Source organism: Scyliorhinus torazame, chromosome 1, assembly GCF_047496885.1.
Source record: "Scyliorhinus torazame isolate Kashiwa2021f chromosome 1, sScyTor2.1, whole genome shotgun sequence".
NCBI classification, from domain to species: Eukaryota; Metazoa; Chordata; class Chondrichthyes; order Carcharhiniformes; family Scyliorhinidae; genus Scyliorhinus; species Scyliorhinus torazame.
Genome location: NC_092707.1, coordinates 112,816,991 through 112,832,488, shown reverse-complemented (window position 1 = coordinate 112,832,488; position 15,498 = coordinate 112,816,991). Strand labels below are relative to the sequence as shown.

General features: G+C 50.4%; 1 protein-coding gene and 1 pseudogene across 1 annotated transcript in view; both read left to right on the top strand.

Annotated features, from left to right (window-relative positions):
- Positions 1 to 881: 881 nt before the first annotated feature.
- sync (syncoilin, intermediate filament protein) overlaps positions 882 to 15,498 on the top strand; it is a 91,387-nt gene continuing 76,770 nt past the window's right edge. The window contains exon 1 of the mRNA XM_072500066.1: positions 882 to 891. Within this exon, the coding sequence (XP_072356167.1) occupies positions 889 to 891 (3 nt within the window). The 5' untranslated portion in view covers positions 882 to 888. The remainder of the gene's footprint in view (positions 892 to 15,498) is intronic.
- LOC140429617 (small ribosomal subunit protein eS12 pseudogene) lies at positions 11,458 to 11,933 on the top strand (annotated as a pseudogene).

The window sequence follows — 15,498 nt, the reverse complement described above, 5'->3', positions numbered from 1 at the left end:
TGATCATGACCAATCCACCAAACCTGCACATCTTTGAACTGTGGGAGGAAACCGGAGCACCCGGGAAGTATCTGGGTCCCAGGCACTGTGAGGCAGCAGTGTTAACCACTGTGCTGCCCAAAGTGCACCATCTGCTGTGGTGGGATTCGAACCTGGATCCCCAAAGCATTAACCTGAGGGATTGGATGACTAGTCCAGTGCCAAACGACTAAGCCACCACCTCCCTAAAATTAGGTTAGATTAAAATTAGATCAGCCATGATCTTATTGAATGATGCTCGGCGGGGTCTGTACAGTAATTACAGAAATTAGAAGAGGGTGTAAGTCTGGTTAATTAATGCTGGAAGACAACTGGAAAATCGGGATTCTCCGTCGGCGGGTTTCTCCACTCCGCCGGCAGCACACCCACGCCTGCGGGTTTCCCGACAGTGTGGGGTGGCCCACAATGGGAAACTCCATTGGTGGCTGCGGGAACGGAGAACCCCGCTGCCGGCGGGGCGCGCCGTGCCGGAAAACAGGCTGGCAGGACAGAGAATCCCATCCGGGAAGTTTGCAATTTAAATTGCTAACCTTACCTGGGAACAACAGTGGGGGGTTCCCCAGCGCCTCTTTGGGGTTTCCCCCGCTAGTTCGAAGCCCTAGAGCTCACAGGTGGTGGCCCATTCATTCAGCTATTTATTAAGTTAAATATTCGATCTGAAATTAGCGCGCAGAAATTATTTTGAGTTATGATCTAATCAAAGAGCTGTGGATGTGAAGTATCAGTTAGCAGCCGGTGGTGTAACTAATCTGTCTCTGAGGTCATCCTTCTTCCCTATTGGCTGTTCTTAAGAAGAGTCAACACTTTATTTTTGCACTTGCTCACTTGCACTTACACGAAGGCAAGACCATGGTGAGATCTCTATTTTGTCCTACTCTCTCCTTATGCAATAACATGGGAACAAATTTCAGCATAAAGTTTAAATTCACCCTTTTTATATTTACAGTGAATGACTTTGCACCATTTAAATGATGAAAGGCTAAGCATAACTAAGAATTGTAGCGGGCAAAGCAAACCAGAACAGAGTTTTAAAATACTACCTCCCCTTATATTATCTGTTTGTGTGGCACATGCAAATCTGCCAAATCTTAGAAACTCCCCAACCTGCGGAACCCTTGAAGGACTGCAGCAGTTTCTTCACAGTTCCCAAATCAGGACAAATCTACCTTTGGGATTTTGTATTTCTTTCCATATATTTTGTTGCATCTGTTATGTTTAAACAGATTTGCTTTGTTAAAAAGACGTAGCTAGAGATGTAAGAAGTTGAAAAATGCATTCGATTATAAAATGTGATAGTCATTGCAAACGTTACTTAAATTACTATTCATTTTATTTTGATCTAAATATTTGTACTCTTTCAAATGTCTTTAGCTAAATGTTTAACATATTTTGATTGCTATGGTACAACTGAGGTCCTAAAGAAAATGTTTAATCACCAGTGTTTAGTAATTCTGAAATATAATTGACTTGAACAATTAAAAGAATGACCTTGCGCTGTAAAAGCCAGTGCATGATAAATAAGCCATGGTAAGAGACAATAACTGCCTGAGGTCTGCCTGTGGTTCAATTGGTAACGCCACTTGGGTGGAATTCTCCACCTCGCGATGCCGCAAACTCGAACCGTGATCAGGCGGAGAATCGGGCGTGGGCCAAAACTGAGGGACCCACCCGGAGCCCATTGGGGCGCAATGCTGGTGCCGATAATGCCTTTTGCGCCCAGCGCCGTTATGGGCATGCAAAACCAGCATTTACATGCATTTAAATGTATTTAGTATGTTTGACCCACTATGCTCCGAGCCTCTGCAATGCTCCGCCCTCTCAGGCGGACGTCAGTCAGATGCCGTTCACCACAGGTATTTACAAACGGGGACTGGGCACCATGGCTGCTGAAGGAGAGACCGACGGTAAGCAAAGTTTGAAAGACTGTTTAAAAATAGTAGCACTTGCTTGGGGGGGGGGGGGGGGGGGGGGGGGAGCTGCGGTGGCCGGGGGGGGGGGGGGGAGTAGTGGGGGGCGAATTGGTCACAGCTCCGTGGATTTAGGGTGTCTCCCTCGGGCTCCGGCTGGCCTGGCTCAGGCTGCCATTGCTGCAGTATTTGTTTTAAACACATCCATTTGGTACAGGTTACAGGCCCCTGGCTGCTCACACTGCTGGCTGCTCATTGTGTCCTGTAAGTGTTCACAGAGCCTCCGGTCATTTGGGAGCCCACCCAGGCCGCCCCTCTGGAAACCCTCATACCCCAGCTAATCCATCATCAGGATGGGCGTGGCCCACCAGGTGGCCCACCAGGTGCTGCCACTCCTCAGTGGCCCACCAGGTGCTGCCACTCCTCAGTGCACTCATCAGAAACGCTGCCCCACTGCAGGGGGATCAGGGGAATAGCAGAGCTCACCCGAAACAAAGGACACATTCACCCTTGGCACTGCCCCATTCAAAGAAGAGGCCTCACCAGTGACACTCCACAGGACCACCAGCTGTCTCCCTGCCTGCCCACTGCCCCCATCCATCCTGCCCCCAGGCAGATTGTCACAAATTGCGTGTCACACCCAGGACCCAGATCACACTGCTGCCAAGCTCCCAGCAGACACACACTTTCCTGCCTCACCCCCATCTGTGGGACCTGCCCACACACAAGCCTCTCAGCATGGAGGTGATGTTAAGGAAAATCCCAAGGCTTTTTACACTTACATAAAAAGCAAGAGGGTAGCCAGGGAAAGGGTTGGCCCACTGAAGGATAGGCAAGGGAATCTATGTGTGGAGCCAGAGGAAATGGGCGAGGTACTAAATGAATACTTTGCATCAGTATTCACCAAAGAGAAGGAATTGGTAGATGTTGAGTCTGGAGAAGGGTGTGTAGATAGCCTGGGTCACATTGTGATCCAAAAAGACGAGGTGTTGGGTGTCTTAAAAAATATTAAGGTAGATAAGTCCCCAGGGCCGGATGGGATCTACCCCAGAATACTGAAGGAGGCTGGAGAGGAAATTGCTGAGGCCTTGACAGAAATCTTTGGATCCTCGCTGTCTTCAGGGGATGTCCCGGAGGACTGGAGAATAGCCAATGTTGTTCCTCTGTTTAAGAAGGGTGGCAGGGATAATCCCGGGAACTACAGGCCGGTGAGCCTTACTTCAGTGGTAGGGAAATTACTGGAGAGAATTCTTCGAGACAGGATCTACTCCCATTTGGAAGCAAATGGACGCATTAGTGAGAGGCAGCACGGTTTTGTGAAGGGGAGGTCGTGTCTCACTAACTTGATAGAGTTTTTCGAGGAGGTCACTAAGATGATTGATGCAGGTAGGGCAGTAGATGTTGTCTATATGGACTTCAGTAAGGCCTTTGACAAGGTCCCTCATGGTAGACTAGTACAAAAGGTGAAGTCACACGGGATCAGGGGTGAACTGGCAAGGTGGATACAGAACTGGCTAGGCCATAGAAGGCAGAGGGTAGCAATGGAGGGATGCTTTTCTAATTGGAGGGCTGTGACCAGTGGTGTTCCACAGGGATCAGTGCTGGGACCTTTGCTCTTTGTAGTATATATAAATGATTTGGAGGAAAATGTAACTGGTCTGATTAGTAAGTTTGCAGACGACACAAAGGTTGGTGGAATTGCGGATAGCGATGAGGACTGTCTGAGGATACAGCAGGATTTAGATTGTCTGGAGACTTGGGCGGAGAGATGGCAGATGGAGTTTAATCCGGACAAATGTGAGGTAATGCATTTTGGAAGGGCTAATGCAGGTAGGGAATATACAGTGAATGGTAGAACCCTCAAGAGTATTGAAAGTCAAAGAGATCTAGGAGTACAGGTCCACAGATCACTGAAAGGGGCTACACAGGTGGAGAAGGTAGTCAAGAAGGCATACGGCATGCTTGCCTTCATTGGCCGGGGCATTGAGTATAAGAATTGGCAAGTCATGTTGCAGCTGTATAGAACCTTAGTTAGGCCACACTTGGAGTATAGTGTTCAATTCTGGTCGCCACACTACCAGAAGGATGTGGAGGCTTTAGAGAGGGTGCAGAAGAGATTTACCAGAATGTTGCCTGGTATGGAGGGCATAAGCTATGAGGAGCGATTGAATAAACTCGGTTTGTTCTCACTGGAACGAAGGAGGTTGAGGGGCGACCTGATAGAGGTATACAAAATTATGAGGGGCATAGACAGAGTGGATAGTCAGAGGCTTTTCCCCAGGGTAGAGGGGTCAATTACTAGGGGGCATAGGTTTAAGGTGAGAGGGGCAAAGTTTAGAGTAGATGTACGAGGCAAGTTTTTTACGCAGAGGGTAGTGGGTGCCTGGAACTCACTACCGGAGGAGGTAGTGGAGGCAGGGACGATAGGGACATTTAAGGGGCATCTTGACAAATATATGAATAGGATGGGAATAGAAGGATACGGACCCAGGAAGTGTAGAAGATTGTAGTTTAGTCGGGCAGTATGGTCGGCACGGGCTTGGAGGGCCGAAGGGCCTGTTCCTGTGCTGTACATTTCTTTGTTCTTTGTTCTTTGTGATTGGTGATACACAGTAACCCTCTTCACCCTCAACCCGGTGCCACCCTGCTGGCGGGATAACACATGGCCCACCCAATGAGGACACCCACAGTAGACCCCACTGGAGAAGCAGGACAGGGACCGCAGAACCTATCGCTGACACGAGTTGTGGCATATCAGGGGAAAACGGCTAAGGGGTGGGTTTGGGGTGACATGTGGAGAGTGAAGCTGAAGTGTAACTCAGGGTCACCATGCAGCCTGTTGGATTTAGATGGTCAAGGGAATACACAACTTGCTAACACGTCTTCGCTTTTCCCACCCTGCAGAGAATGAATTTCATTGTGGAATGCTCACTGTTTACCTGGCCGCAGCTGCCGTTGTGGACACACAGAGGCTGGAGGCACTGGGCCTGCTCAGGGAGGGCCCTACACAAGAGGAGCCTGGCCTAGAGGCGGCTCGACTGCTGGCCGTCCAATAGGCCGAAGAGGAGATGCGAAGGAGGCGCTGCATCAGGTCAGGTGTATACTGTTAGCGCCTGACCTTCGAGGAGCTGCCAGACTGTCAGTGCCGCCGAAGACTGCGACTAACCAGGGAGGCGGTGCACCACCTGTGCCAGATGGTGGTGCACCAGGAACCATGGGGTATGGAGGTGGATACCTCCTCCAGGTGCCTGTCAAGGTGATGGTGACCCTGAACTTTTATGCCTCTGGATCTTTCCAGGGGCTGAGCAGGGACCCATCTGGGATTGCTCAGACATCCATACACAGATACATCCATGCTGTGATGGATGCCCGATGAGTCCGGGCAGCGGACAATGTAAGCTTCAGTCTGGACCAGGCACATCAGGAAGCCTGGGCAGCAGGATTGTCTGCCATTGCTTGCATGCCCCAGGTCCAAGGGGGGGATCGGTGGCACACAGGTCCCCCTTCTACTCCCGGAATGTGCAGTTTATGTGTGATCGCCAGCTGCACATCCTGCACATCTGCGCCTGATATCCAGGCAGCGTGTATGCCGCATACATCCTGGTCCACTCGTCGATTCCCAGCACCTTTGAGGAGCCCCCTCGGGTGAGGGGTTGGTTCTTGGGCAACAAGAGCTACCCGCTGAGGTCCTGGCTAATGGCGCCTGTCCAGAGGAGGCCCCAGACCGATGCGGAGAACAGCTGTAATGACACTCATGCAGCAATCATTGAGCGGTGCAACGGCGTCTTCAAAATGCACTTCCAAAGCAGTTCTCCAATATTGCCCCAGGAGGGTCACTAACATCATGCCGGCCTTCTGCATCCTGCACAACATTGCGCAGCAGAGGGTGGGACATTCTGCAGGAGGAGGAAGAACGCCAAGTCAAGGAGGATGGCCAGGAAGAGCCGGGCATGGAGCCCAGGCTGGTACGGCAGGTCACCTGGCACACCCTCTACACACAGCCCAGCCCATCCCTCTTAGCCTTGTTGGTGTGACCCCAGACAGCACATCAGATGTGGAGGTGTCCTGCTGCGGATCCTTCCCTCTGACCTTTGACAGCTGTCCTCTGGAGGCTCTGGAATTGGGCGGCCCGCCCGACATTCAGGTGTCACAGGTGGTGAAGTGCCACCCTGTTCTGCCCGCTGTCCATCAGATGCGCCAGTGTCAATTGGGGGGGGGGGGGTGGTCAGAAGTGCTGAGGTGTTCCAGCACCTCTCCTGTGGGAGGCTCTGACAGGGGCCCCATCACTTCCTCCTTCCTCGGGATGCTCGATGGCCCCCCGGGCTACTCCATGGGATGGAGGTGAGGCCAGAGTGAGGACCGGAGGCTCCACAGTCCCCTGGCACTGCCAGTCCTGGAGGCCCACCCTTTTCCCAACCAGGGTCACCTTGCCCTCAACCATGGAGGCTTGGCCATGTCCCTCAGCGAGTGAGCCATGTCTATTACTGCCTCGGTCATGTCCCTCTGTGACTGGCCCAGGTCAGTCATTACCCGGCCAACGCTCTTGGTGCCCTCAGCCAGACTGGGCCAAGCTCTAGAGCCGTGCAGCACTGTCCATGTGGGCCTGGTACATGGCTGTCTGTGATTGTGCTCCTCTGTCCTGAGTCTCAGCCATCGACCACCGTGGACCACCGTCTTGGCCCATGGCTGTGACTTTTTGACCCAAGGCTACCACCGTGGACGGCACCCGTTCAGTATTGGCCTGGGTACCAGCATTGTTAGTGCCATCCCCTCCACTTGAAGGCGGATGGAGTCCTCCAGCTACACCTTCAGGCACTGGAAAGTTGCTGACGCCCCCTCCTGTAGATCCTGGCTCTGTGTCTGCATCTCCACCAATGATGGGATCATACTTTCCAGAAGCACGACACCTGTCTGGACTACAGCTGTTTCTTGGGATTGGCCAACCCTCTCCAACTGTCCGCTCCCTGGGGAGACCCTGCCTCCACCTGATGTGCTGCAGCATGTGTGATGTGCGCACCAGAAGGTGACCCAGGAGCCTCTTCGTTAAAATGCCCCACCTGCGATGGTGGAGGGTTCAGATGCATGCAACGCCAAGAAGCCGACGTAATCCCCGGACTGGTCTCTGGGGTATGCTGAGGCTGCGGCTCAGGGTGAGGTGCCCCAGATGTGTCTGTCTGCTCGGATGGAGATCCTGCAAGACAAAAGACAAGACACTTTTATTTGACTGATTGATTTATTGTCACATGTACCGAAGCACAGTGAAAAGTATTTTTCTGCGGCCAAGGGGATGTGCACAGTACGTACACAGTAGACGAAAAGAATAATCAACAAAGTACATCAACAAATAAGTAATTGGTTACAGTGCGGAACAAGGGCCAAACAAAGCAACTACATGAGCAAGAGCAGCATAGGGCGTCGTGATAAGTGTCTTACAGGGAATAGATCAGTCCGAGGGAGAGTCGTTGAGGAGTGTAGTAGCTGTGGGGAAGAAGCTGTTCCTATGACTAGATGTGCAGGTCTTCTGGTAGCATCTGGAAGTAGGCCATGCCTGGGTGGGAGGGGGCTCTGATAATGCTGTCTGCCTTCCTGAGGCAGTGAGAGGTGTATACAGAATCAATGTGAGGGTGGCAAGCTTGTGCTTTGCGTTGGGCTGAGTTCACCACACTCTGCAGTTTCTTGGGATCTTGAACCAAGCAGTTGCCATACCAGGTTGTGATGCAGCCGGATAAGATGCTCTCTATCGCACATCTGTAGATGTTTGTGAGAGTCGATGCAGGCATGCCAAATTTCTTTAGCTTCTGCAGGAAGTAGAGATGTTGTTGGGCTTTCTTGACTGTTGCATCAACGTAAGTGGACCAGGACAGACTGTTGATGATGGTGACCCCCAGGAACTTAAAGCTATCGACCATCTCTACTTCGGAGCCATTGACGTAGATGGGAGTGTGTGTCATACTATGTTTCCTGAAGTCGATGGTCAGTTCCTTGGTCTTTCATCATTTAGAGAGAGGTTGTTTACACCATGCAACCAAGAGATCTGTCTCCCTTCCGTAGTCTGATTCGTCGTTGTTTGAGATACGACCCACCAATCGTATCATCCGCAAACGTATAGGTCGAATTGGAGTTAAATCTTGCCACACAGTCGTGTGTGTACAGGGAGTACACTAGAGGACTGAACACACATCCTTGCGGGGCCCCGGTGTTGAGGACTATTGTGGAGGAGGTGCTGTTGCCTATCCTGACAGATTGCGGTCTGTTGGTGAGTTAATCAAGGATCCAGCTGCACAGGGAGGGGTCAATTCCAAGATTATAGAGTTTGGTTATTAGTCTTGTCGGGATAATGATGTTGAAGGCGGAGCTGTAGTCTATGAACTGCAGTCTGACGTAGGTGGCCTTATCGTCGAGGTTTCATAGATTATCATAGAATTTACAGTGCAGAATGAGGCCATTCAGCCCATCGAGTCTGCACCGGCTCTTGGAAAGAGCTCCCTACCCAAGGTCAACACCTCCACCCTATCCCCATAACCCAGTAACCCCACCCAACACTAAGGGCAATTTTGGACACTAAGGACAATTTATCATGGCCAATCCACCTAACCTGCACATCTTTGGACTGTGGGAGGAAACCGGAGCACCCGGAGGAAACCCACGCACACACGGGGAGGATGTGCAGACTCCGCACAGACAGTGACCCAAGCCGGAATTGAACCTGGGACCCTGGAGCTGTGAAGCAATTGTGCTATCCACAATGCTACCGTGCTGCCCCCGAGGTGTTCGAGTGTTGATTGTAGGGCAAGGGAGATAGCATCTGCTGTGGACCGGTTGCGGCGATAGGCGAACTGCAGTGGATCGAGACCGTCTGGGAGGCTGGCATTGATCCATCTCATGACTAGCTGCTCGAAGCATTTCATGATAACAGACGTCAGGGCAACCGGTCAGTAGTCGTTGAGGCAGGGTACGTTGTTCTTCTCTGGTACTGGTATTATGGTGGTCTTCTTGAAGGAGGTGGGAACCTCGGAGCGGAGGAGTGAGGTGTTGAAGATGTCTGCAAATACACTCGCCATCCGGTCTGCGCAGGCTCTCCCAGGGACTCCGTCAGGACCTATCCCTTTCCGCGGGTTTACTTTCAAGAAGGGAACTCTTACCTCTGAGGCTGTAATAGTGGATATGGGTGTGTCCAGGGCTATTGGGGTGGGTGGCACTGATGTATTGGTTGTCTGTTCAAAGCGGGTACAGAACTTGTTCATCGGGGAGGGATGCTCCAGCACCAGAGATTCTGCCTAGCCTTGCTTTGTAGCCCGTAATCCCATGTAAGCCCTGCCATAGATGTCATGGGTTTGTGCCATAGGTCTGGAACTCTAGTTTGGTCCGGTATTGTCTTTTGGCGTTTCTGGTGGCTTTCCATACATCATACCTGGATTTCTTATATAGGCCAAGGTTGGCAGACTTGAGCACCTCTGTCCGGGGCTTCAGCAGGGAGTGAACCCTTCGGTTAAGCCAGAGTTTCCGATTGGGGAACACCCATATTGCCTCCTTTGGTACTCAGTCCTCGACACTTACTGATGAAGTCTGTGATAGTGGTTGCAAACTCGCCCCGGTTAGCTGCCACAGCCTTGAAAATGGACCAGTCCACAGGCTCCAAGCAGTCGCAGAGGATATCCTCCTGGCGAGATATTGGGAAGGAGTGGTCTGGGGGAGAGGGGTGACTCACTTACTATAAGGACATCATTTTGCATTAGGGGCTCACTGGGTTGTCACATGCCAATCTCTGCCTCAGAGATAGCCCTCTCCTGCACCTCCCCGGAAAATGCCATCGCTCTCTGCTTGGCAGAGTTGAGAAACCGGTGGCCCATGACGCCCCCTCCAGTCTTCTCCTGCTTTCATCTGTTATGGGCTGCCTTTTCCTAGGGGACACATAAAGGACACGGTGAGATGCACGGAGGCGAGTTACCTGGAGATCTGTGGCTAGTGGCATGTGTGTGCAAGACACCTGGCCAAAGAGGACAATATAGGTACAGGGGTTTGGTGCAGGTGGGATGTGAAGGAGATGCAAGCAGGCGAGTTTTGATTGGTCTCTATGGAAGTGAGGGTGTGATGTGAGGAGTGAGGGATCGGAGTAATGCCAGGGTAACAGAGGTAGTGGCTCACCCGAGCTACCTTAAGGTGGTGGTTCATCTTTTTCCAACACTGCGTGCCAGTTTTCCTGGTAAGGCTGACAGCACTGACCGCCTTGGCCACCTCCACCCAGGGCTGGTTATCGACCATGGGTGGGAACCAACTACCCACCCTGGGGAAGAGGGAGTCCTGCCTCTCCTCCGCCACATCCGACATTGCATCGAGCTTCAATTCAGTGAAGCGTGGTGTTGGTCTTCTCTGAACCATCTCCTTGGCTGTAATGAGAGTGTGTGGGGAGTAGAGTGCTTAAAAGCAGCTCCAGCTTGTCAAGCTCTCCAGTGCTAATTCCAGCCCCAGCGTATATGATGCCAGCGGGAATGAGAATTGCTCTAGATTCACGTGGGCAGAATGCTGGATCATTAAAATCTCCTGAATTGCTCCACAAATAGTGCCCCTAACGGGACGCAAACTGCACACAATGGGCAGCACGGTAGCACAGTGGTTAGGACTGTTGCTTCACAGCACCAGGGTCCCCGGTTCGATTCCCGGCTTGGGTCCCTGTTTGTGCGAAGCCTGCACGTTCTCCCTGTGTCTCCGTGGGTTTCCTCCGGGTGCTCCGCTTTCTTCCCAGAGGTCCGGAAAGACGTGCTTGTTAGGTGAATTGGCTATCCTGAATTCTCCCTCAGTGCACCCGAACCGGCTCCGGACTGTGGCGACTCGGGAATTTTCACAGTAACTTCATTGCAGTGTTGATGTAAGCCTACTTGCGACAATAATAAAGATTATTATTATTCAGTCCCAGCATCAACAGTCTCCCAAATGGAGAATTTCTCCCCTTGTCTCTTAAACGGAACGGGCAGGATTCCAGATCCAATTCCCCAGCCGCCTATTTCTCAGCCACACATTGTTCGCTGGCAGCTGGATTCTCTCTTCCTTCCTACTGTCAATGGGATTTCCCTTTGAAACCAACCCATGCCCCCACTGGTGGGGTCGCGCTGCTGACGGGAAAATTGAATTGCGACCAGAGAATTCTGGCAAACTCCTGGATTTGAGTCACACTGCAGGACTGGTTAACCATGGAAGGAATGTCCATGATGTTTTTTACTTTTTTTTATACTAGCTAGGCCAGCATTTATTGCTCAGCCCTTGTTTCCCTTGTGAAGGTGGTGGTGAACTACCTTTTGAGCCCCCGCAGTCCCTGAGGTGTAGGTCCACGCACAGGGCTCCAAGGGAGGGAGTTCCAGGATTTTCACCCAACAACAGTGAAGGAACAACGCTATATTTCCAAGTCAGGATGGTGAGTGACTTGGAGGGGAACTTCCATGTGGTGATGTTCCCATGTGTCTGCTGCCCTGAAAGCGGTGACATCACGGCGCGCGCCCTTACTCCGCCATCTTGTCGGCAGCTCGGGCGCACGCAGGAAACCGCCCTGATCCGGCATAGCAAGCAGCACAATGGCCGAGGAATGCATAACTGTAGGCGGTGTCATGGATGTTAACACAGCACTTCAGGAAGTGCTTAAAACTACATACATCCACGATGGCTTGTGCTGTGGTCTCCGGGAAGCTGTCAAGGTGCTGGACAAACGGCAAGCTCACTTGTGTGTCCTGGCAGGCAATTGTGATGAGGCACAGTATGTTAAGTTGGTAGAAGCACTCTGTGCAGAGCATCAGATCAACCTGATTACGGTTGATGACAACAAAAAACTTGGTGAATGGGTAGGCCTGTGCAAAATAGACCGAGAAGGAAAACTTTGCAAGGCTGTAGGCTGCAACTGTGTTGTTGTCAAGGATTATGGCAAAGACTCACAAGCCAAGGATGTCATTGACAACTATTTCAGAGGAAAGTGATGTGTTTCATAAATAAAAACAAAAACATGTCTGCTGCCCTTGTCCTTATAAATGGTAGCGGTTGTGGTTTTGAAGTTCCTGCAATGCATCTTGTAGATGGCACACATTCCTGCTACTGTTTGCTGGTAGTGGAGGGAGTGAATGTTTATGTAAAGGGTGTCAATCATGCACGTTGCTTTGTCCTGAATGGTGTTGAGCCTCTTGACTGTTGTGGGAGCTGCACTCATCCAGGCAAATTGAGAGTATTCCATCACACTCTTGACATGTGCCTTGTAGATGGTGGGCAGGCTTTGGGGAGTCAGGCGGTGAGTTACGTGGCACAGGATTCCTAGCTATTTACCTGCCCTGTTAGCCACAGTATTTATATGGCTAGTCCAGCTCAGTTTCCAGTCAATGGTAACCCCCAGGTTGTTGATAATGGGGGATTCAGCGAATGCAATGTCATTTAATGTAAAGGGGCGGTGGTTAGATTCTCTCTTGTTGGAGATGGTCATTGCCTGACACTTGTGTGAGTGAATGTAACTTGCCATTTGTCAGCCCAAGTCTGGATATTATCCAGGTCTTGCTGCATTTGGACATTGACTTCTTCAGTGTGTTGCTCTCATTAGCCTTAGTTTTATTAGCTCTAATTATGTCACCTTTGCTCACGAGTCGCCAGGTATCTTTCTGATACCGCCACGTGGTTCAAGCTCTAGTTATGATTAATAAGACTGCACACCGCTTAGTAAGATTAAAATCAACGATCATTTGTTATATGCAGCAATAAATACTTACACAATAATCCTACTTTCTATATCGCTACCTATCACTACTGGCCAATACTTAACTTTTGGGAATGGCCCACCAGGTCAGGGGAATGAATGGCTTATCGAATTGGGTCTGGCCTGCGGGATTCAAAGGCTGATACAGGTCGATGGCTAGGAGTCTCTATCAAGTAGCGATCGCTGGAGTCAAACTTACGGTTGCTGGTCGATGGTTCTTGCGAAGGTTGCGAGCAGGAGAAGAAGGGAGAGAAGGGTCGATCTGAACTTGGCCCCTATCTTTCAGGGGCTTCCCGCCTCTCGGGGCGGACCTTGACCCTGGTCCCAAGTGATTGGACTTGTTCCCAATCACTGGGTTCGATATGCTCCAATAATGGGGCGATTCCTTTGGTCAAATGCTGCCTTAATGCCAAGGGCAGTCATTCTCACATCACTTCTGGAATTCAGCTCTTTTGTCCATGTTTGAAGCAAGGCTGTAATGATATTAGATGCTGAATAATCTTGGAAGAACCCAAACTGAGCATCTGTGAGCAGATTATTGCTGAGTAAGTGCCGCCTGATAGCACTGTTGATGACATTGCCGGGTAGATGCCAGTATTGTAGCTGTACCGAATAGCTTGGCTAGGGGCGCAGCAATTTCTGGAGCACAAGTCTTCAGTACTATTGCCGGAATATTGTTAGGGCCCACAGTCTTTGCAGTATCCCACGACTTCAACCATTTCTTGACATCATGTAGAGTGAATTAGATTGGCTGAAGGCTGACATCTGCGATGCTGGGAACCTCTGGAGGAGGCCGAGATTAATCATCACTCGGCACTTCTGGCTGAAGATTATTGCAAATGCTTCAACATTATATTTTGCACAGATGTGCTGGACTCCACTATCATTGAGGATGGGAGTATTTGTGGAGCCTCCTCCTCCAGTAAGTTGTTTAATTGTCCTCCACCATTCATGGCTGGATGTGGCAGGTCTGCAGAGCTTAGATTTGATCCACTGTTCGTGGAATCACTTAGCTCTGTCGATTACTTGCTGCTTATGCTGTTTGGCACACACTTAGTCCACAGTTCGTCTCAGTTCCAGGACATCACAGTAGGAGTTCCTCAGGGTAGTGTCCTAGGCCCAACCATCTTCAGTTAGTCCTGTGTGGTAGCTTCGCCAGGTTTATGTCTGCCTGGTGTTGCTCCTAGAATGCCGTCATGAAATTTTCATTGGACCAGGGTTGATCCCCGGTCTTGATGGACACTAAGGGCAATTTATCATGGCCAATCCACCTAACCTGCACATCTTTGGACTGTGGGAGGAAACCGGAGCACCCGGAGGAAACCCACGCACACACGGGGAGGATGTGCAGACTCCGCACAGACAGTGACCCAAGCCGGAATCGAACCTGGGACCCTCTGGGTAAAGAACCTACCTCTGACATCCCCCCTATATCTTCCACCATTCACCTTAAATTTATGTCCCCATGTAATGGTTTGTTCCACCCGGGGAAAAAGTCTCTGACTGTCTACTCTATCTATTCCCCTGATCATCTTATAAACCTCTATCAAGTCGCACCCTCATCCTTCTCCGTTCTAATGAGAAAAGGCCCAGCACCCTCAACCTTTCTCGTAAGACCTACTCTCCATTCCAGGCAACATCCTGGTAAATCTCCTTTGCACCTTTTCCAAAGCTTCCACATCCTTCCTAAAAAGAGGCGACCAGAACTGTACACAGTACTCCAAATGTGGCTTTACCAAGGTTTTGTACAGCTGCATCATCACCTCACGGCTCTTAAATTCAATCCCTCTGTTAATGAACGCTAGCACACCGTAGGCCTTCTTCACAGCTCTATCCACTTGAGTGGCAACTTTCAAAGATGTATGAACATAGATCTCTCTGCTCCTCCACATTGCCAAGAACCCTACCGTTAACCCTGTATTCCGTATTCATATTTGTCCTTCCAAAATGGACAACTTCACACTTTTCAGGGTTAAACTCCATCTGCCACTTCTCAGCCCAGCTCTGCATCCTATCTATGTCTCTTTGCAGCCGACAACAGCCCTCCTCACTATCCACAATTGCACCAATCTTCGTATCGTCTGCAAAGTTACTGACCCACCCTTCAGCTCCCTCATCCAAGTCATTAATGAAAACCACAAACAGCAGAAGACCTAGAACTTATCCCTGCGGTACGTCACTGGTAACTGGGATCCAGGCTGAATATTTGCCATCCACCACCACTCTCTGACTTCTATCGGTTAGCCAGTTCGTTATCCAACTGGCCAAATTCCCCACTATCCCATGCCTCCTTACTTTCTGCATAAGCCTACCATGGGGAACCTTATCATATGCCTTACTAAAATCCATGTACACTACATCCACTGCTTTACCTTCATCCACATGCTTGGTCATCTTCTCAAAGAATTCAATAAGACTTGTGAGGCAAGAGCTACCCGTCACAAATCGGTGCTGATTATCCCTAATCAAGCAGTGTCTTTCCAGATGCTCAGAATTCCCATCCCTCAGTACCCTTTCCATTACTTTGCCTACCACCGAAGTAAGACTAACTGGCCTGTAATTCCCAGCGTTATCCCTATTCACTTTTTTGAACAGGGGCACGACATTCACCACTCTCCAATCCCCTGGTACCACCCCTGTTGACAGTGAGGACAAAAAGATCATTGCCAATGGCTCTGCAATTTCATCTCTTGCTTCCCGTAGAATCCTTGGATATATCCCGTCAGGCCCGGGGGACTTGTCTATCCTCAAGTTTTTCAAAATACCCAACACATCTTCCTTCCTAACAAGTATTTCCTCGAGTTTACCAGTCTGTTTCACAAAGAACAA